The following is a 24038-nucleotide window of genomic DNA, read 5'->3' on the forward strand; positions in this document are numbered from 1 at the left end:
TATGGTCTTGTTTCTCGAATTCTTCCTTCTTTATTAGGCTAATGCAAACTCCTCCTCCTCACCTGCACTCCTTTCGAAGTTCAGATGAGTAACATGACTCTTGAAGTGAAGCAGCGGAGATTTAGGTTGCTTTTTGGACTACTGTATATTGGTGTTGTGAAAGCTTTTGCCTTCAATTCCCCATACCATAACTAAGATTAGGAACTCTACAATGATGGAAAGCAAATGACATGGCCTTCATTTCAAAGGGATTGGAGTGCAAGGATGAAAGAGTCCTTGTTACAGTTATCCTAGGTTTTGATTTAAGCTTTATTGTCATGTGTACTCAAGTACAGGATTATGGTCAAAAATGTGTATTGGTGCCCCATGTGACGCTGTCCTAGGTATGAAGATATCTCGGTACAAAACTTAGATACAAGTAATAACATAGAGAAACAAAGTTAAGATTGAACTATTATCATTGTTTTTAGCTGAAGTTTAAATAAAATGAGATAAAGTTAAAAATTAAAATTAAAGTCCTTCCTAGTACTAAGGGGGGAAAAAACAAAGGAATAAAGGTTTAACAGTAAAAGTTGAGCAGTCTTTCTGAAGTTCATTTCCTACAAGGGCTTGGTTTCCTTTGTCTTGGCCCACTCTCTGGGAAACTCCAAACTTCTTGCTTCTGATGTCAACAGATGCAGGGGCTGGCTCAGGCCTGCAGCCACTTCCACACACCAGACCTCCAGCCAATACTGTTCCAGGTCCACTTTGAGGAAGTGGTGGATACAGGTACAGTTACAGTACTTAAGATAAGTATATGAAAAAGATATGTTTGGGGGGATACGTTCCAAGCACAGGAAATTAGGACTACTTTAGTTTGGGATTGTAGTCAGCATAGACTGGTGGACCAAACAGTCTATTTCTGTGCAGTATGTCTCTGACTCCATGATTAAACATCTCTCACTCCAGAAGGTAAGGGAGAGGGAGAACGGAGGAGAAGAGAAAAAGAATGCAACTGGCTTGGAGCAGACAAGCCTACCATGCCAGTGTCCCCATCTTGAATAGGGGCTTGCTGTCCCCTCTGCACTGTTGGGGCCTACTCTGTCCTGCTGCAGGTAGACCCTCTATCTCACCTCTGCGTGCTGGCTCCACGCTCTCCTGCTGCTGCTTTCAAAAGAGGAAGAAAAAAAACGAAGAAAGCAGATGAGCCCCAGAACAGGAGCTCAAATACAGTGCTGCTACTTGGCCACTGCCATCTTGTTTGCATCTTGGTGCAGTTTTTGTCACTCTATTTAAGGAAGGGCATACTCACATTGGAGGCAGTACAGTAAAAGTTAACTCAATTGGTCCCTATCATGAAAGGATTGCACGCTGACAAAAGCTGAGTAAATTGGGCCTATATTTCTAGGAGTTGAGAAGAATGAGATGATCTAATTGAAGCATTCACAAGTAAAGGGGCTTGACAGGATTGGTGCTGAGACTTTGCTTCCTCTGAGTGGGTAGTCTAGAAAAAGGAGCACGGTTTCAAGATAAAGAGTTGATCATTTAGAGCTGGGATGAGGAAAAATTTCTTCACTCATGTTTTGCAATTCTCTACCTAAGAGAGCTGTGAATGAACTATCTTGAACTAGAGGCTGGGATAGAAGGATACTTGGTGTCTCAGAAATCAATGGATATTGGCTGGAGGCACGAAAGTAGAGTTGAATACCAATGGCAGAGAAGGCTTGACAGGCTGTGTGGTGTACACCTGCTATTTCTTGTGTTCTTATTGGGGCAAAATGTGTTTCTGACCAGTGTGAAATCATTGAAATATATATTTAAACCGCTAAACTTTGACCAGAATTCTGACATTTTACTGAAAACGTGAATTAGGAGCCAGATGGGGAAAATTACAATCATTCCATGGACTGTTTTTTATTTTCTAGACAGAGTTGAGTATTGGTGCCTGCCGGTTACTTGTTTCCACAATTTCCCTATCAGTGAAATTTGTCTTTATTATTTCCACAGCTGTTTTTAAGAGTTCCAGATTCCTTCCTTTCTATTTCAGTGTTAGAGTTTCAGTTATTTTGGTCTTGGTCCTAATATGATCACCTATTTCCACATTTTTCTGAAGTCAGCAAGGATTATATCTACCCACATTTCAGGCTTTCTTCATGTTTTTGTCAATGAAATGTGAACAGACATCCCATTGATTCATCAGTGCAGGGCACTCTTGCATCATAAGAGTTAAATCAATAATGTGGCAATCAACACCAGTCTAGACTATATTTAAAAAGTTTTTTTTTCCTTTTTACAGAAGCAAAATACTGTAGATGCTAGGAGTGCTTGTAAGGTCAGCCAGCATCTATGAAAAGAACAGTTATTGTTTTGGTTTGATGATCTTTCATTAACCTGTTTCTCTCTGCACAGATGTTGCTTGACTAGCTGAGTGCTTCCAGCATTTTCTGTTTGACTAACCACTTTTCCTTGCTCAGTTTCTCCTCTATTCCTGAAGGTGCTGCTTCCCTGAGGTACCACATGTACTAACTACTCTTCATCTCCTTGCAAAAAGAATGATATTTTGCATGTGAACCTATATGCCTAATATTAGACCATCTGAAGTGAGCTGAAAATTCAATAGACAATCGACAATAGGTGCAGGAGTAGGCCATTCTGCCCTTCGAGCCTGCACCACCATTCAATATGATCATGGCTGATCATTCCTAATCAGTATCCTCTTCCTGCCTTATCTCGATAATCCTTGATTCCACTATCTTTGAGAGCTCAATCCAACTCTTTCTTAAATGAATCCAGAGACTGGGCCTCCACTGCCCTCTGGGGCAGAGCATTCCACACAGCCACCACTCTCTGGGTGAAGAAGTTTTTCCTCATCTCTGTCCTAAATGGTCTACCCCGTATTTTTAAGCCGTGTCCTCTGGTTCGGCACTCACCCATCAGCGGAAACATGTTTCCTGCTGCCAGAGTGTCCAATCCTTTCATAATCTTATATGTCTCAATTAGATCCCCTCTCAGTCTTCTAAACTCTAAATTCCTTACTAATCAACTTTTAAACATTGCCTGAAGACCAATTTAACAAAATGAGGCACCTCAAAGGATGCATGGGAATTTAATACTTGTAACTAGAAAATGTTACAGATATAATTCACAATGATACAGAGTCATAGAGATGTACAGCACAGAAACAGACCCTTCAGTTCAACATGTCCATGCTGACCAGATATCCCTACCCAATCTAGTCCCACCTGCCAGCACCCGGCCCATATCCCTCCAAACCCTTCCTATTCATATACCCATCCAAATGCCTCTTAAATGTTGCAATTGTACCAGCCTCCACCATTTCCTCTGGCAACTCATTCCATACACGTACCACCCTCTGTGTGAAAAAGTTCCCCCTAGGTCTCTCTTATAGCTTTCCCCTCTCACCCTAAACCTGTGCCCTCCAGTTCTGGTCTCTCTGACCCCAGGGAAAAAACTTTTGTCTATCCATGACCTTCATGATTTTCTAAACCTCCATAAAGTCATCCCTCAGTCTCTGGCACTCCAGGGAAAACAGCCCTAGCCTATTCAACCTCTCTATATAGCTGAAATCTTCCAAACCTGGCAACATCCTTGTAAATTTTTTCTGACCATTTCACATTTCACAACATGTTTCCAATAGGAAGCAGACTAGAATTGCATGCAATATTCCAACAGTGGCCTAATCAATGTCCTGTACAGCCACAACATGACCTCCCAACTCCTGTACTTAGTGCTCTACCAATAAGGGAAAGCACACTAAACGCCTTCTCCACTGTCCTATCTACCTGTGACTCCACTTTCAAGGAGCTATGAACCTGTACTCCAAGGTCTCTTTATTTAGCAATACTCCCTAGGACCTTACCATTAAGTGTATTAGTCCTGCTAAGATTTGCTTTCCCAAAATGCAGTACCTCGCATTTATCTAAATTAAACTCCATCTGCCACTCCTCAGCCCTTTGGCCCATCTGGTCCAGATCCTGTTGTAACCTGAGATAACCCTCTTCATTGTCCACTACATCTCCAATTTTGGTGTCATCTGCAAACTTACTAACTATACTTGTTCTGCTCACATCCAAATTATTTTTATAAATGACGAAAAGTAGTGGAACCAGCACTGATCCTTGTGGCACTCCACTGGTTACAGGCCTCCAGTCTGAAAAACAACCCTCCACCACCATCCTCTGTCTTCTACCTTTGAGCCAATTCAGTATCCAAATGGTTAGGTCTCCCTGTGTTCTGTGAGATCTAACCTTGCTAACCAGTTTCCTGGAAAGACACAGCAGGCCAGGCAGCCTCCGAGGAGCAGGAGAGTCGACGGTTCGGGCAAAAGCCCTTCCTCGGAGGCTGCCTGGCCTGCTGTGTTTTTCCAACACCACATTTTTCAACTCTGGTCTCCAGCATCTGCAGTCCTCACTTTCTCTTAACCAGTCTCCTGTGGGGAACCTTTGTCGAATGCCTTACTGAAGTCTATATAGATCACATTTATCGCTCTGCCCTCATCAATCCTCTTTGTTACTTCTTCAAAAAACTCTTTGTCTCTCTTTTGAATGGGCAACACCTTACACTGAAGCATTGCCCTTGGGTCCTAGCTTCTCCCATAAGGGAAAATAACCTTTCCACATCTATTCTATCAAGCACCTGAGAATCTTTTATGTTGCAAAGAGGTAAATTTATTTTTGTAAGTTTCATTGAGTATAGACCTAACCTATTCAACCCCTCCCCATAAGAGTCTCACATACCCAGGACCAAACGACTGAATTGTCTCTGGCATGTGTCCAGAGACCTTCCTTAGATAAGGTGACAAAACTGTTCACAGTATTCAAGGTATGGTCGAACTTGTGATTTGTTCGTTTTAGTAAAATCTTCTTATTTTTATACTCTCTATTCTTTTTGAAATGAGGATCAACATTCCAATTGTCCTCCCTACCACCTGCTGAACCTGAAAGCTACCTTTATATGGATTGAGGATTCCCAAATCATTCTATGCTGCAGATTTCTGCAGTCCTTCTTATTTTAAATGGTATTCACTCCTGAATTCTTCCTACCAAAATAAATGACCTCTCATTTTCCCATATTCTATTCCATCTGCCAGGATTTTACATACCTACCACTGCTGTTAAGTTTAAGGTCTGGATACCTTGATATCAAGATACATTGTGCTGCTTTGAACCTGACCCTATTGTTCGTTTGAATGTGTTTTGAGTAGTTTGTTTCCAATGTCATTTTATGAGCCAGTTTTAAATACATTAAAGGTAGTGTGATTTGCAGAGAATAGGGCATAAAATATTTCCGACAGCAAGGAGTCACTATAACTTATTAAATGAAACCAATGCTCTGAGACATGAAGTTTTAGTGTGGAGATGTGGAAGAACAATACAAGACTAGAGAGCTCAGAATTGAGAGAGGGTGTAAATTCTGTTGTTATTTTGATCAGTGTATGGCAACTCCTCAGGAATGTGTTGCATCATTTACTGTTTAATCTCATGCCCAGCAAATTGTTTGTTTTGCTGACTTGATCGTGGTGACATCATGACAGGTATAGGGTTGGCATTATTGTGGACTCCTGCACTGCTTATGATGACCATGATTTAATGAGCTGTTATTTATTCCTTGTTCTCTTATTGTGTAATCAGGTGTTTAGGGAATTTTGCAAGATTATAGTTTTTGATGAGGTGAGAGACTTTGAATCTCTGTCATCTGGTGTAACATAGTTAAAAATTCCCCTAGGCTTTTTTTACTGGTTTGCTAAATGGCGTAGGTCTATGCCATAATTGTCCATTATCTTTATAGGCCCTGGAGCTGCCATATTTAACTTTAGCCTTTCTATGGAGACTTTGCATGAAATGTCCATTAGAGTATTTGAAGTGCTATGTTACATTATAACATGTTTAGTGTAATCTCTTGTTTAACTTATTCAACTACTCTGATCATGTTTTCAATCCCACTTTATTTTAAGTGTGCAAGTGATAAGATATAATGTATATCACTTTGTGGAGATAAAGATAAATGCACATTTGAGGAGTTGGCCTTGAAGTGAACAGTATGTCACTGTTATATTGCAATGACCGAGATAACCGAGATGCTGACAACTGAGCTACAACAACAAACTTTTCATTAACTGGCACCCATGGGATCTACAATGTGCTGATTAATCAAATATTCCAATTGATCCAGAAGTCCACATACTTATTGTGTGCTTTAACAATGAGTAACAGAAGCGTAATACAGGGCTATACACAACATTGTTATATTTTATTTACAGCATGTATCACTTAATAATGCAAATTTGCCATAAATAAAATTTACTGGTTGAGGGCCTTCTCACTTGCACCCTCAACTGACGACTTGGACATCATGGAGATCGCAATAATGTAATATTCTTTCAGTTTTTCGAGCATGCCAGTTCATAAGGTAAAGGTTAAAACAAAGTTTGCTGAATTCACACAGGTCTCGCACCAGAGGTTGGAACATTCCGTGCCAAATGGGGATCGGTATTGTCAGCAATAGGTGTAACCTAAGCATTGAAATGAGACGTCATTTTTTGATTTCAGTGCAAGTTAATATGTTGATAATTTTTCTGCATAAGTCATACAGAATGCTAATTGGAGGACAAACAAGATCCAGAGCTGGATTTCAGTTACTTTTATAGAATCATATAATACCGAGTCATCAAATCTGTACTGTCAAAAACAAAACTTTCCAAAACACTGGCTGAACTTCAGCTGTAGTATCAATTCTGATTGTCGTGCTTTCAGAGGGTGAAGACCTTAACATAGAACAATACAGCGCAGAACAGGCCCTTGGCCCCTCGATTTTGCACCGACCTGTGAAGTAATCTAAGCCCATCCCCCTACACTATCACGTCATCATCCATGTTCTTATCCAAGGACTGTTTACATATCCCAAATTTGGCTGAGTTAACTACATTGGCAGGCAGGGCATTCAGTGCCCTTACACACTGAGTAAAGAACTTTCCTCTGACATCTGTCTTAAATCTATCACCCCTCAATTTGTAGCTATGTCCCTTCGTACAAGCTGACATCCTCATCTGAGGAAAAATACTTTCACTGTCTACCCTATATAATCCTCTGATCATCTTGTATATCTTTATCAAATCCTTTCTTCGCCACCTTCTCTCCAATGAGAACAGATCCCAGTCTCTCAGCCTTTCCTCCAGACCAGGCATCATCCTGGTAAATCTCTGCACCTTTTCCAAAGCTTCCACATCCATTCTGTAATGGGGCAACCAGAACTATACGCAATATTCCACGTGCGCCCGCTTATAGTTGTAGCGTGACATTACAGTTCCAGAACTCAATCCCTCTACAAATAAAATCTAACACACCGTATGCCTTCTTAACAGAACTATCAACCTGGATGGTAACTTTCAGGGATCTATGTACATGGACTCCAAGATCCCTCTGTGCACCCACACTACCAAAAATCTTTCCATTGACCCAGTATTCTGCTTTCCTGTTATTCATCCCAAGTGAATTACCTCACATTTATCTACATTGAACTCCATTTGCCACCCCTCAGTCCAATTCTGCAGTTTGTCCAAGTCCCCCTGCAACCTGTAACATTCTTCCACACTGTCCAGTACTCCACTGCAAACTTACTAACCCATTCACTTATGCATGCATCTAAGTCATTTATAAAAAAAGACAAACCGCCGTGGGTCCCAGAACAGATCCTTGTGGCACACCACGAGTAACCAGACTCCAGGCTGAATATTTTCCATCAACCTCCCCTTGCTGCCTTCTATCAGAAAGCCAGCTAAATCAGCCTCAATTCCATTCCTCTGCATTTTCTCCAACAGCCCACCATGTGGAGCCTTATCAAAGGTTTTGCAGAAGTCCATGTATACCACATCAACTGCCCTACCCTCATCCACATGCTTGGTCACCTTCTCAAAAAACTCAATGAGATTTGTGAGACATGACCTGCCCTTGATGAAACCATATTGACTATCTAAAATCAAATTGTTGCTTGCGAGATGATTATAAATCCTGCCTCTTACAATCCTTTCCAAAACTTTTCCTACAACAGACATAAGGCTCACTGGTCTGTAATTACCTGGGTCATCTCTACTGCCCTTCTTGAACAAGGGCACAACATTTGCAATCCTCTAATACTAAACCTGTAGACAATGATGACTCAAATATCAAAGCCAAAGACTTCAACATCTCTCTAACTTCCAAGAGAATCCTCAGATAAATCCCATCAGGCCCAGGGGATTGATAACACTTCTTCCTTACTAATCTCAATCCTTTCTAGTCTAATATCCCATATCTCATTCTTCTCCTCTACAATATTCTTCCTTTCCTGAGTGAAAACAGATGAGAAATATTTCTTTTAGCACCTCTGATCTCCATGGGGTCCACACACAACTTCCCATTTCTGTCTTTGACTGGCCATAGTCCTACCCTATTCGTTCTTTTGTCCCTTACATACCAATAGAAAGCTTTAGGGTTCTCCTTTATTCTATTTGCTAAAGACTTCTCATGTCCTCTCTTTGCTCTCCTTAACTCTCTTTAAATCCTTCCTAGCTAATCTGTAATTCTCCATCGCCTCATCTGAACCATCTCGTCTCACCATCACATAAGCCTCCTTCATCCGCTTAACAAGACATGCAATTTCTTTAGTAAAGCAAGGTTCTCTTACCTTATCACTTCCTATCTGCCTGACAGGGACATACCTATCAAGGACATGCAACATCTGTTCCTTCAACCAACTCCACATTTCGATTGTCCCCATCCCCAGTATTTTGCTACCACATTCTATGCATCCTAAGTCTTGCCTAATTGCATTATAATTGCCCTTCTATTGCTCTTGCCCTGTGGCATGTATTTTTCTGTCACTAACCTAAACGTAACTGAATTATGGTTACTCTCTCCAAAGTACTCACCTACCACTAAATCAAACACCTAGCCTGGTTCATTACCAAGCACCAGATCCAGTGTGGCCTCTCGTCTTGATGGCTCTTCGATATACTGTGCACACATTGGACAAAAGCTGATTCATTTGACGTACTGGAGTTATAGCATTTCCAGTCAATATTGGGGAAGTTAAAGACCTCTTACTAACTACCCTGTTGTTGTGGTTCTGCTCGCCGAGCTGTAAGTTTTTGCTGCAAACGTTTCGTTCCCTGGCTAGGGAACATCATCAGTGCGGTGGGAGCCTCGTGTGAAGCGCTGCTTTGATGTTTCTTCCGGTATTTATATTGGTTTGTTCTTGCCGCTTCCGGGTGTCAGTTTCAGCTGCAGTGATTTGTATCTGGGGTCCAGGTCGATGTGTCTATTGATGGAGTTTGGGGATGAATGCCATGCTTCTAGGAATTCTCTGGCTGTTCTCTGTCTGGCTTGTCCTATGATAGTGGTGTTTTCCCAGTCAAATTCATGTTGCTGGTTGTCTGAGTGTATGGCTACTAGAGATAGCTGGTCGTGTCGTTTTGTGGCTAGCTGATGTTCGTGGATGCGGATTGTTAGCTGTCTTCCTGTTTGTCCTATATAGTGTTTTGTGCAGTCCTTGCATGGTATTTTGTAAACTACGTTAGTTTGGCTCATGCTGGGTATTGGGTCCTTTGTTCTAGTGAGTTGTTGTCTGAGCGTGGATGTTGGCTTGTGTGCTGTTATGAGTCCTAAGGGTCGCAGTAGTCTGGCTGTCAGTTCTGAGACACTCCTGACGTATGGTAGAGTGGCTAGTCCTTTTGGTTGTGGCATGTCCTCGTTCCGTGGTCTATCTCTTAGGCATCTGGTGATAGAGTTGCGTGGGTATCCGTTTTTGGCGAATACCTTGTATAGATGTTCCTCTTCCTCTTTTCGCAGTTCTGGTGTACTGCAGTGTGTTGTGGCCCTTTTGAATAGTGTCCTGATGCAGCTTCGTTTGTGTGTGTTGGGGTGGTTACTTTCATAGTTTAAGACTTGGTCTGTGTGTGTTGGTTTCCTGTGTATCCTTGTGGTGAATTCTCCGTTGGGTGTTCTCTCTACTAACACGTCTAGGAATGGGAGTTGGCTATCCTTTTCTTCTTCTCGTGTGAATCGGATTCCTGTGAGTGTGGCATTGATGATTCTGTGTGTTTTTTCTATATCTGTGTTTTTGATGATTACAAAGGTGTCATCGACATATCTGACCCAGAGTTTGGGTTGGATTTGTGATATGGCTGTATGTTCTAATCTTTGCATAACTGCCTCTGCTATGAGTCCCGAGATTGGTGATCCCATGGGTGTTCCGTTGATTTGTTCGTATATCTGATTGTTGAATGTAAAGTGTGTGGTGAGGCACAGGTCCAGTAGTTTAAGTATGCCGTCCTTGTTGATAGGTTCGGCCTCCTGTGTTCTGTTATGTATGTCCAGTAGGTTGGCTATTGTTTCTCTGGCTAGGGTTTTGTCAATTGAAGTGAACAGTGCCGTCACGTTCAGATTTTAACTACCCTGTTCCTTTTTGTCCAGAATCATTTTGTCAATCCTCTCCTCCACATCTCTGGAACTCTGCAGAAGCCTATAAAAAAAACTCCCAACAGTGTGACCTCTCCTCTCCTGTTTCTAACCTCAGCCCATACCACCTCAGTAGACAACTCCTCATGAAAAATTATTTCAGCCACCGTTATTAGATTAGATTACTTACAGTGTGGAAACAGGCCCTTCAGCCCAACAAGTCCACACCGACCCGCCGAAGCGCAACCCACCCATACCCCTACACTTACCCCTTACCGAACACTACGGGCAATTTAGCATGGCCAATTCACCTGACCCGCACATCTTTGGACTGTGGGAGGAAACCGGAGCACCCGGAGGAAACCCACGCAGACACGGGGAGAACGTGCAAACTCCACACAGTCAGTCGCCTGAGTCGGGAATTGAACCCGGGTCTCTGGTGCTGTGAGGCAGCAGTGCTAACCACTGTGCCACCGTGCCGCCCTGTTGCCACCGTGCCGCCCTGTTGCCACCGTGCCGCCCTGTTATATTGTCCTTGACTAACAAGGCCATACCTCTCCCTCTTTTACCATCTTGCCTGTTCTTAATGAAAGATCTAGATGCTGGAACCTGCAACATCTATTCCTGACCTTGCTCTATCCATGTCTCTGAAATGGCCACAACATCAAAGTCCCAGATACCTATCCATGCTGCAAGGTCACCTACCTTATTTCGGATACTTCTGGCGTTGAAGTAGACATACTTCAAACCTATGTGCTGTCTGCCAGCACGTTCCTGTGACTGTGAAATCCTGTCCCTGTCCTCCCTACTCTCATCTTCTCTACACCTCAGGTTCCCATCCCCTTGCTGAGCTAGTTTAAACCCATCCAAATAGCACCAACAAATTTCCCACCAAGGATATTAGTACCCCTCCAGTTCAAGTGAAGACCATCCTGTTTGTAGAGGTCCCACCTTCCCCAGAACGAGCCCCAATTATCCATATACCTGAAACCCTCCCTTCTGTACCATCCCTGCAGCCACATGTTCAGCTGATATCTCTCCCTATTCCTTGCCATTACATAGTACAGGTAACAAACCAGAGATAACAATTCTGTTTGTTCTAGTTCTGAGCTTCCACCATAGCTCCCTGAAATCCTGCCTTACATCCCTATCTCTCTTTCTACCAAGTTAAAAATCACGCAACACCAGGTTATAGTCCAACAGGTTTAATTGGAAGCACACTAGCTTTCGGAGCGACGCTCCTTCATCAGGTGATTGTCACTCTGAAAGCTAGTGTGCTTCCAATTCAATCTGTTGGACTATAACCTGGTGTTGTGTGATTTTTAACTTTGTACACTCCAGTCCAACACCGGCATCTCCAAATCATCTCTTTCTACCGATATCGTTGGTACCTACGCGGACCACTACTCGGGCTGGTCACCCTCTCCCTTCAGGTCCCCAAAGATATGATCCGAGACATCACAGACCCTGGCACCTGTGAGACAACACACCAACCATGAGTCTCATTCATTCCCAACAATTGTTCTCTCTGAGCCTCTAACAGTTGAATCCCCAATGACTAACACACTCCTCCTTTCCCTCCTTCCCTTCTGTGCAACAGGGACAGACTCTGTGCCAGGGAACTGCACCCCACTGCATGCCCCTGGTAAATCGTTCACCGCCAACAGTATCCAAAACAGTATATTTGTTTTTTAGGGGAACGACCACAAGGGATCCCTGCACTGGCTGTTTTCTTTTCCCCCTTCGAACGGTTACCCAGCTTTCTTCATGCCTCGGAGTAACTGCTTCCCTGTAATTTTTATCTGTCACAGACTCTGCCTCCCAAATTATCCAAAGTTCATCCAGCTCCCGCTCCAGTTCCCTAATGTGGTCTTCGAGGAACAAGAGTTTGCACTTTCTGCAGATATACTTGGATGGGACACTAATGACGTTCCTCACCTCAAGCATCATACGGGAGAAACATTCCTCTTCCTGCACTCCTGGTCCCCTCATCATAAAGTAAAAAAATAAGAGAAGCTTACCTGATGTGTCTCAGGTTTAGAAAACACTCACTTTCTAGCTGAGGGAAATTAAAAAAAGGTCTCTTCTTTCCCAGAAACCTCTGTTCTCCGATGTCAGATGTAAAAACTCAAATCAGTGACTCACCGCTCCTGACAGGCCCCTGGTCCAAGCTCCCACCCCTCATGCTGCTGCTGCTGAAAAACAAAGAGAAAAGAAAGAAAAATCGTTGAAAAACAGAAGAACATGGACTGATTGACTGGAGACATTTCTGGCATGATTTAATAGGCACATTCAAAATAATGAAGGATTTTGATGGTGAATAAGAAGAAACTGGGTGGCAAAGGGTCAATAACAGGAAGAAACATTTCAGGGAATTGGCCAAAAAAATGTGAAACAAACCTAGATAAAGAAAAGCTTTGTACTGTGTTAATGTAGTTTGGGAGAAGGCAAAGCAGGATCAATAGCAATTTAAAAAAGACAATTGAATAACTATTTGAAAGTAGTTAAAAATCACACAACATCAGGTTATAGTCCAACAGGTTTAATTGGAAGCACACTAGCTTTTGGAGTGACGCTCCTCCATCAGGTGATCACCACAATCACCTGATGGAGAAGCGTCGCTCCGAAAGCTAGTGTGCTTCCAATTAAACCTGTTGGACTATAGCCTGGTGTTGTGTGATTTTTAACTTTGTACACCCCAGTCCAACACCGGCATCTCCAAATCATGACTACTATTTGAAAACAGATATTTTCTAGAGCAAGGGTGCGGAATGAATTGAATAGCTCTGTCAAAATTGAATTCAATGGCAATCCTTTGAGCTCCATCACTTAGATTGCCCTGAGAAAAGAAGCTGTCTATGGAGCAACTTTGTGTGTTTTTTGTATTGCGTGTATTTTACAGCTGTACAGGTTCCCTGTACTGAAGCAACTTCTGTGATTTCTGTTCAGATGTTAGCTCACGATATTTCATCATAGTAATTTAGTGGTATCGAATTTGATAAATGTTCACATTGTTAAAGCTTTTCATCTTGAACTCATCAGAATAATTTTCAAAAATGCTAATTTAAAGGGAAAACTTTATATATTATGCCAAAAAGTGCCTGCTCCTTTCCTGTTTCTGATGTCCACTCATACTAGCTCTGCTGACAAACCTTTCTTGATGACCTCCCTTTCTGCAGCTGTGATACTATCCCTGATTAGCAATGCCATTCCTCCACCTCATTTACCTCTCCCTGCCATTCTCTTTTAAACATTTAAACCCCGGAACATCCAATAACCATTCCTCTCCTTGTGATATACAAGTCTCCATAATGGCCACAACATCATAGAGCGTAGATCAGTACTCTGAATGAAGTTCATCACCCATATTCCTAATGTATATACAGAGGAGAATGCTGATTGGTTGGCAGATGTAGCTTGGATACTCATGTTTTCGTGGAGAATGTACCACTTAATTGTTAGTAGTTAACTTGCTTGGCTTTGATTACATTTTAAACCTGGTAGATTGACTCTAATTAGTTTTTGTGTTTATTAATTTGTGGAGTCACTGGCTGGCCAGCACTTATTACCTGTCCTTAGTTGCCCTTGAGAAGATAGTAGTGAGCTACCTTCTTGAACTGCTGCAGTCCATGTGCTGTAGGTTGACATTAGGAAGAACATTCCAGGATTTTGGCCCAGGGACAGTGAAGGAATAGCAATACATTTCCAAGTCAGGATGGTGAATGGCTTGGAGGGGAACTTGCAGATGGTGGTGTGTCTATGTATCTGCTGCCCTTGTTCTTCTAGATGGAAACACTTGTGGATTTGGAAGGTGCTGGCTAAGGATGTTTGGTGAATTTCTGCGGTACGTCTTGTAGATGTTACACAATGTTGCAACTGAGCATTGACAGTGGAGGGAGTGGATGTTCATGGATGTGGCCAGTCAAGGGACTGCTTTGTCCTGGATGGTGTCAAGCGTTTTGAGTATTGTTGGAGCTGCACCCATCCAGGCAATTGGGGAGTATTCCTTCACATTCCTGACTTGTGTCTTATAGATGGTGGACAGACTTTGGGAAGTCAGGAGGTGAGGTACTCACCACCTTATTTGTAAACTCTGAGCTGATCTTGTAGCCTTTGAATTTATATGGTGAAAGCAGTTGAGTTTCTGGTCAATGGTAACTGCAAGGATGTTGATATTGGGGGATTCAGTGATGATAGCACCACTCAACATCAAGGGGTGTTGGTTAGGTTCTCTGTTACTGGAGTTGGCCATTGCCTGGTATGTGTGTGGTGCAAATGTTAATTGCCACTTGATAGTCTAAGCTTGGATATCATCCAGTGCATTGTTAAGCTCCACTTGACCGGTTTTTAACAGATTCCTCTTGTCCCAGTCCTAGCCCCAGTGTTCTTCCTCCCACACCATTACTTAAGCTCAGGAGAGGAGAAACCTGTTCGTGAGACCTGCACGATATTGCATTAATTGACAAACTCTCAGCATTAAGCAGTTGTGTGAAGTCTAGAATGTAAAACATAGCTAACTTTGTTGTAATTTCTAGCCGGCAAGTAGAGCCACCCAAGAAAGAAGCTGCTCCAACAACTACTGTAAAACGAGCAGATGAATGGAAAGACCCCTGGCGCCGATCCAAATCTCCCAAAAAGAGACCAGTTTCGACAGCATCACCAGGCCGTGGGCGCAAGCGACGAAGAACGTCTGGGTCCTCTGTTTCCGTCTCTGGCTCATCAAGGTATGTTAGATCCTGCAACCAACTGCTTCAATCACCTTTCATTAAATTTGGTCAATGGTCATCAATAAAAGGGATTATAAAAAAGGAAAGGTCTAACCTCCATGGCTTTCCTGCTCCCCTCGCCAGGAGTACACCATTGCCCTAGCATAAAGGTCATTGAAGAAAGAGTTGGAGTCTTGGATTCCTCGCTTGAATACTTTTAAGGTCTCATGACAGTAGAGGTGATAAGGGCATGTGTGTTTGTAGCATTGCATATCATTTTCTAATTCTACTTTTGATTGGTCACATCTTCATAATAATGCAAAGGAAAGATAATGCTGTATTTTATCCTGGGTCTGGATTAGGCAGCAGAATTTCAGCTGAGCTGTAAATACATCAGGACCAATTGGCTCCCAGTAGAAGTTACAACCAAAGGTGCTAGTCAGCAAGACCAATAGGGTTGTTAAGGTGTATGGTGTGTTGGCTTTCATTAGCAGGGAGATTGTTTAAGAGCTGTGAGGTTTGTTGCAGCTCTGTGGAGTCCTGGTTAGACCACTTTTGGAATATTGTGTTCAGTTCTCATCGCCTCATTTTATGACGGATGTGGAAGCTTTAGAAAGTTGCCACCCAGGTAAATAATGCTGTGAAGAAGGCATATGGTGTACTGGGCTTTATTGGTAGAGGAATTGAGTTCCAGAGTCCTGAGGTCATGTTGCAGTTGTATAAGACTCTGGTGCGGCCTCATCTGGAGTATTGTGTGCAGTTTTGGTCGCCATACTACAGGAAGGATGTGGAGGCATTGGAACGAGTGCAGAGGAGGTTTACCAGGATGTTGCCTGGCATGGTAGGAAGATCGTATGAGGAAAGGCTGAGGCACTTGGGGCTGTTCTCATTGGAGAAAAGAAGGTTTAGGGGAGATTTGATAGAGGTGTACAAGATGGTTAGGGGTTTAGACAGGGTTGACAGTGAGAACCTTTTTCCGCTAATGGAGTCAGCTGTTACTAGGGGACACAGCTTTAAGTTAAGGGATGGTTGGTATAGGACAGATGTTAGGGGTAGATTCTTTACTCAGCGAGTTGTGAGTTCATGGAATGCCCTGCCAGTAGCAGTGGTGGACTCTCCCTCTTTATGGTCATTTAAGCGGGCATTGGATAAGCATATGGAGGTTATTGGGCTAGTGTAGGTTAGGTAGGCTTCGGTCGGCGCAACATCGAGGGCCAAAGGGCCTGTACTGCGCTGTATTTTTCTGTGTTCTATGTTCTAGGATGTAGAGGAGATTACCAGGATGTTATCTGGACTGGAGGGCCTGTCTTATGAAGAAAGATGGAGGGAGCTAGGGAGTTTCTTCTTGGGGCAAAGGGGAATGAGAGCAGACCTGATAGAGGTGTATAAGATGATGAGAGACATAGGCATTCACCCCCTCACCCCCACCCCCAACCAAACTGTATCCAAAACAGTATCATTATTATTGAAGGGAACAGCCCCCAGGGGCTGCCTGCACTGTCTGCCTAGACAATAGACAATAGGTGCAGGAGTAGGCCATTCAGCCCTTCGAGCCTTCACCGCCATTCAATATGATCATGGCTGATCATTCCTAATTAGTGTCCTCTTCCTGCCTTATCTCCATAATCCTTGATTCCACTATCCTTGAGAGCTCTATCCAACTCTTTCTTAAATGAATCCAGAGACTGGGCCTCCACTGCCCTCTGGGGCAGAGCATTCCACACAGCCACCACTCTCTGGGTGAAGAAATTTTTCCTCATCTTGGTCCTAAATGGTCTACCCGTATTTTTAAGCTGTGTCCTCTGGTTCGGCACTCACCCATCAGCAGAAACATGTTTCTTGCTGCCAGAGTGTCCAATCCTTTCATAGTCTTATATGTCTCAATCAGATCCCCTCTCAGTCTTCTAAACTCAAGGGTATACCAGCCCAGTCACTTCAATCTTTCAGTGTAAGGTAATCCCGCCATTCCAGGAATTGACCTCGTGCACCTACGCTGCACTACCTCAATAGCCAGAATGTCTTTCCTCAAATTTGGAGACCAGAACTGCACACAGTACTCCAGGTGTGGTCTCACCAGGGTCCTGTACAGCTGCAGAAGAACCTCTTTGCTTCTATACTCAATCCCTCTTGTTATGAAGGCCAGCATGCTATTAGCCTTCTTCACTACCTGCTGTACCTGCATGCTTGCCTTCATTGACTGGTGTACAAGAACACCCAGATCTCTCTGTACTGCCCCTTTACCTAAATTGATTCCATTGAGGTAGTAAGCTGCCTTCCTGTTCTTGCCACCAAAGTGGATAACCATACATTTATCCACATTAAACTGCATCTGCCATGCATCTGCCCACTCACCTAACTTGTCCAGGTCACCCTGTAATCTCCTAACATCCTCATCACATTTCATCTGCCACCCAGCTTTGTATCATCAGCAAATTTGCTAATGTTATTGCTGATACCATCTTCTATATCATTAACATATATTGTAAAATAGGCATTAATATATATTGCCTATTCCGTTTCTCTCTCCTGACAGTCGTCCAGCTACCTTTGTCCTGTAACTTAGGTGTGACTACTTCCCTATAACTTGTTTCTATCATCTCTTCAGCCTTCGGAATGATCCGAAGTTCATCCAGCTCCATCTCCGATTCCCTAACATGGTCTGTGAGGAGCTGGAGTTGGGTGCACTTCCTGCTGTGAAGTCAGCAGGGACACCAGTGGTGAGCCTTACCTCCCACATCCTGAAAGAGGAGCATGCAGCTGCCCTACCCTCCATCACCTCTGCTTTAAAATACCAAGCTAGATTGAATAAATAAAAAAAAACCTGACCAACTCTCGTCATAGGATTTTTTTTATTAGAGGAGGAGGAGGATGAGTGGGAGACGCGACACGTATCCACAGATCACATGCCCAGCAACCCCCCCCACCTGTCTGGGTCCACTCCTGCCGAGCCTTTGCTCTGCCTATTCACAATGTAAGTCCTTAAGAGGGAAACTTACCATCCCTGTTCTATGTTCTAAACTTGCAGTACCCATCAGTTGTGTGGAAGCATTCCCTGAGATCATGACAAGAACTATATCAATTCATTTTTTTTAAAATTGCTGATGTTAAGCCTCCATGAGGACCAAAATAAAGATCGCTATTTGCCCCACACCCTACAGCAAATGACTGTGCAAATGACAAGAGATTAAATTCTAGTAATTCTTGAACAGAGCAGCTAGAATGTGCTGTTCTAGTCTTAAACCAGGAATGGGGAAAGGATGAAAAATGCTGGAGCACCCAAGGACATTTGATATATAATTTATAATTTTCCCTTTCCAGCCACTCCCATCCACCAGCTGAACTAGTGACCATGTACCAGTACAAAATCTGCCACTTCTCCTGTACACAAACTTCCTTTGATCTTATACACCTTCCTCAGTATGTAGCTTAACTAAGGACGTGCAGAATTGGCTTGCTTTGAATAGCTAGATGGCTTATTGAAAAAAGAAGCAAAATTTACCACCTGATTAAAGTTCAACGATTGAAACATCAATGATGCCCGGCTCATTTCTACTTTTTCTACATAAAAGTATTGCATTACCTGTTCCTGGACATGCTTTGCGGTGAACTTACATATGCTGCCCTTCCCATGTATCTGCTGTCCTTGTCCTTTTGGAAAGTGATAGTTGGTTTGGAAGAAGCTGTGTACCATTTCTGATTAATTTCTTTTGAAGCACTGCTGCATCTGAGTGTTGGTGGTGGAGGGAATGAATGTTTTGGATGAGGTGACAGTCAAGCGGGCTGCTTTGTCCTGGGTGGGTGTCAAGCTTTTTGAACGTTGTTGGAGTTACGCCCATCCAAGCAATTGAGGGAGAATTCCATGGCACTCCTGATCCCCTGGCTTGGTGCTAATAATTGAATGGGCGTACCACAAGGTTGCAGATTGTGATGGAGTACAATTCTGCTGCTGTTGATGGCCCAAAACACCTCATGGATGCCCAGTTTTGTATGACCAAATTTGAAAATGATTCCATTTAGCTATTTTGTGATGGTGCCACACAACACAATGGAGGATATTCTCTGTATTATGATGGGACTTTGTTGCACTACTGCCCTGTTATCAATTCTGTCTCTAACAGATATATCTGCAGCTGGTAGATTGCTAATAATGAGGACACATATGCTTTTCCCACGTGTTCATTCCCTCAGCACCTGCTGCAGACCCAGTCTAGCAGCTATAAGACATAGGAGTGGAAGTAATGCCATTCTGTCCATCAAATCCACTCTGCTATTCAATCATGGCTGATGGGCATTTCAACACCACTTACCCGCACTTTCGCCGTATCTCTTAATTTCTTGCGAGATTAAGAATTAATCAATCTCTGCCTTGAAGACATTTAGCGTCCCGGCCTCCACTGCACTCTGTGGCAATGAAATCTACAGGCCCACCACTCTCTGGCTGAAGGAATGTCTCCTCATTTCTGTTCTAAATTGACCCTTTCTAATTCTAACGCTGTGCCAACTTTCCTAGTTTCCCCGCCTGATGGAAACAAATTCTCAGCATCCACCCTTTCTAAGCCATGCATTAACTTATAAGTTTCTATTACATCTCCCCTCAACCTTCTAAACTCTAATGAATACAATCCCAGGATCCTCAGCTGTTCATCGTATGTTAGGCCTACCTTTCCAGGGATCATCCGTGTGAATCTCTGCAGTACTTCCTGAGTTGTGGGGCCAAAACTGGGCGTAGTATTCTAAATGGGGCCTAATCAGAGCTTTATGAAGTCTCAGAAGCACATTCTTGCTTTTACATTCCAACCCTCTTGAGATACATGACAACATTACACTTACTTTCTTAAGCACAGACTCAACCTGCAAGTCAGCCTTTGGAGAATCTTGGACAAGTACTCCCACATTCCTTTGTACTTTGGTTTTATGAATTTTCTCACCTTCTCACTTTTCTCAGCTATGTCCTTTAGTATCTGACTAACTCGATCAGTAGTGCTGCTGCCAAGCCATTGGGACATTGAAAGTCCCCACCCAGCATAGTTCCCGCATCCTCAGTGTTGCTTTAAAATGTTGGAGGAATAAGTCAGCCAAGGAAGGACTGTAAATGGTAATCAACAGCAAGTTTCCCTGCTTAATCCATGAGACTTCATGAGGCCTAGAGCCAGGATTGAGGATTTCTCGGGGGAATTCCCTCCTCATTATATACGACTGTCTGCCATCACCTTTGATTAGTAGAACATGATGATGATTAGATTAGATTAGACTAGATTCTCTCCAGTGTGGAAACATGCCCTTCAGCCCAGCCAGTCCACACCGACCCTCCAAAGAGCAACCTACCCAGACCCATTTCCCTCTGATTAATGTACCAAATGCTATGGGCAATTTAACATGGCTAATTCACCTGACCTGCACATCTTTTGAATGTGGGAGGAAACCAGAGTGCCCGGAGGAAACCAATACAAAATGTGCAAACTTCACACAAACAGTCACCTGAGGCTGGAATCGAACCCGGCTCCCTGGCACTGTGAGGCAGCAGTGTAGCATTTGCAGTACCCACTTTCACCTGGTATATAATGCAGGATTATTGTGATTGGTTAGGCAAATATAACAGGGCATGGCTTTTAGAACAACATAAGCATGAGAGTACTCCCGCTGTTCACAGGCTTTCAGGGTTGACTACTCTGATGGACACAGCTTTTGTTTTGCAATAAAGGCTTATCCTGTTCATTCCTAAAAACCACAGCAATATCAGAGGTAGGTCCTTTACTCAGAGTAGTAAGGGCATGGAACATCCTGCCTGCAACAGTAGTGGACTTGCCGACACTAAGGACATTTAAATGGTCATTTGGATAAACATATGGATGATATTGGAATAGTGTCGGGTTAATTTTTTATTGGTCAGTGCAACATTGAGGACTGAAGGGCCTGTACTGTGCTGTAATGTTCTATGACTGTCCCTAATTAACCTTTGTTTTTCCAAGTGAGTGTTAATTCACTCCATCAGAATTTTCTCCAATAGTTTTCACGACTGCTGTCATGAAATTCACTGGTCTGCAACTTCCTGGTTCATCTTTACTACCCTTCTTAAAAAGTGGAACCACATTAGCCATCTTCAGTCCTCTGGCACTTTCTCCATGGCCAGAAAGGAATTAAAATTTATGTCAGAGGACTTGCTTGTTTTTCGCCTAACAAAGCCTCCAATATCTCCCCATTTCCTATGTCAAGCTTTGTAAGTACTTCATAGTCCCTTTTCCTGAATTCCATATCTCCATCCTCCTTTTCCACAGTGAAGACCGAAGAGAATTATTCATTCAACGCTCTTCCAATATACTGCGGCTTCACATACGTGGACCCCTCGGTCCCTAATGGGCCCTATTCTTTCCTGTGTTAACCTTCTATCTTTTATGTATTTATAAAATATCTTCAGATTTGCCTTAACCCTATTTGCATGTTCTTTTTCATGCTTCCTTTATGCTCTTCCGGTTGATTTCATAAACTCCCTCCTGCACTTCCTGTATTCTCTAGAGTCACAGCTGAATTGTTCCTTTTGGACTCACTAAAGCCTTTCTCCTCTTCCTCATCCAGTTCTGAATTTCTGAATTGTCCTAGACACCCAGGCTTCTCTGAACTCAGGGAACTGAGACTTGAGGATGTTCATCGATGATTGCACATGTTCAGCACCATTTGCGAAGCAGTTCATGTTCAGCTGCAACAAGATCTGGACAATATGCAGGTTTGGGCTCACAAGTGACAAGTAATATGTGAGCCACACAAATGCCAGGCTACAACCATCACCAATAAGAGATGATCCAATCACCACCCATTGGCATTCAATAGTGTTACCATTGCTAAATCCCTCATCAGCATCCTCGGGGTTTTCATTGACCCGAAATTCAACTGGACTCACCATATAAGTGTAGAGGCTGCAAGAGCCAGTCAGAGATTAGGAATACTGCAGCAAATAACTCACCACCTGACTCCTCAAAGCTTTCCACCACAAATCACAAGTTTTGCTTTGATGAGTGTAGCTGAAGAAGTTTGATGCTATCCAGAGCAAAGCAACCTGTTTGACTGGCACTACATCCATAAGCATGCACTCCCTCCACTACCACCAGTAGCAGCAGCGTGTGCCATCTATAAGATTCACTACAAAAACATCACTACCTTCAAGTTTCCTTCCAAGCCATTCACTATCCTGACTTGGAAATATATTGCCATTCTTTCACTGCTGCTGGGTCACTAAGCTGGAATTCCCTCCATCATGGCATTGTGGGTCAACCCACAGCTGGTGGACTGCAGAAGTTCAAGGAGGCAGCTCACCATCACCTTCCCAAGGGCAGCGAAGGACGCGTAATGAATGCTGGCCCGCAAATAATGTCCATGTCCCACAAATGACTTTTTAAAAACTTTATTTCTTCTACATTTCCTTCAACCGTGTTGTAATCACTATCACTAAAATGTTCCCCCACTGCCACATTGAACACTTGTCTGGTTTCTCTCCCCAGAACCAGACCCAGCACTGGATCTCCCCATTGGGTCTTCTACATATTGATACAAAAACTCCCAGTATATATGCAAGAAATCCGCACTCTCTCGACCCTTACCACTATGTTGAGAATTCATCCCACTTTATGTTGGGAAAGTTGAAATCCCTGGTATTATTACCTGATTATTACTCTTACACACCTCTGTGAACTGCCTACATATTTGCTGCTCTATTTCCTGCTGATTCGTTTGGGGGGGGGGGGAAGAGGAGGGTGCTGTGGTTGCCCCCCTAACATTCCTAAGTTCTACCACAAAGCCTCGTTTGAGGATCCCTCCAAGATATCATCTCCTCTTATTGCAGTGATTGTCACCTTTATCAATAGTGCTACACCACCACCCTTTTGACACCCTCTTCTGTTTCACTTAAGGATCCTGTACCACTGAATACTGAGTTGCCAGTCCAGCTCTTCCCTCAACTATGTTTGTGCGATGGCAACAATATCATACTTCCATGTGTCGATGCACATCAGTCATAGGAATTACACTCCAAGCATTAATGTAAAGACCATCCAGTCTTGCCTTTAGCACAGTCGTTTCCAACCCAACTTTCTCACTCTGAAATGAATGCTAAATTCTACCATATTATTGTCACTGTTCCTTGGGGAATCTTTTAATGAGATTGTTTGTTAAACCAACCTCATTATACAGGACCATATCTAAAATAGCTGGATGTCTGCTTGCATCCACAATGCGCTCTAGGAAACTGTCCCAGGTACATTCTGTGACGTTTTTTGTTCCTAATTGCTACTTCTGCCAATTTGATTTTCCCAATTTATGTGGTCTGCATTCAATAACTGTTTTGAATATTTCCCGTTAGGGAAGGAGGAAATTTTGCTCTATTCATTGGGCTGATGTGATTAGATATGTTCCTTGTTGGATGTCTCAGCAAGCATTTGAATCAAAGAACAGGCCTGAAAAACTTTAATAAGACCATAGGAAATAAGAACAGGAAAAGGCTATTAAGCTCATAGTGTCTGCTTCACCATCTGATAAATTCATGGTTGATCTGATTATGGAATTAATCCCACTACCTTCCTCCTCACCCCCAGAATCCTTAGGTTTTTGTTTTGCAAGAAAATTATCTCACTCAACCTTGAACATATTTATTAACCCAGCCTCTACTGCTATCTGAACCTCCCTTAATTCTAGATTTCACCATGCGAGGAAACATCCTTCTATCAACTACATGATCAGACCCCCTCAGAATTTTTCTTTTGATTCATTCATGAGATGTGGATGTTGTTAACTAGGCCTGTGTTTTCTGCACATTTTTAATTGCCGTCAAGGAGGTGATGGTGATAGGGTTAGGGTTTCTTGGATCACTGCAATTGTTAGGTACAACCACGATGTTGTTCGGAATGCTGTT

General features: G+C 43.0%; 1 protein-coding gene across 6 annotated transcripts in view; it reads left to right on the forward strand.

Annotated features, from left to right (window-relative positions):
- Window positions 1-24038, forward strand: part of zc3h18 (zinc finger CCCH-type containing 18) — a 248614-nt gene that overhangs the window by 133370 nt on the left and 91206 nt on the right. For all 6 annotated transcript variants that reach the window (XM_060837894.1, XM_060837895.1, XM_060837893.1 and 3 more), the window contains one exon: window positions 14969-15157. In XM_060837894.1, the coding sequence (XP_060693877.1) occupies window positions 14969-15157 (189 nt within the window). The remainder of the gene's footprint in view (window positions 1-14968; window positions 15158-24038) is intronic.

Source organism: Hemiscyllium ocellatum, chromosome 17 (assembly GCF_020745735.1).
Source record: "Hemiscyllium ocellatum isolate sHemOce1 chromosome 17, sHemOce1.pat.X.cur, whole genome shotgun sequence".
NCBI classification, from domain to species: domain Eukaryota; kingdom Metazoa; phylum Chordata; class Chondrichthyes; order Orectolobiformes; family Hemiscylliidae; genus Hemiscyllium; species Hemiscyllium ocellatum.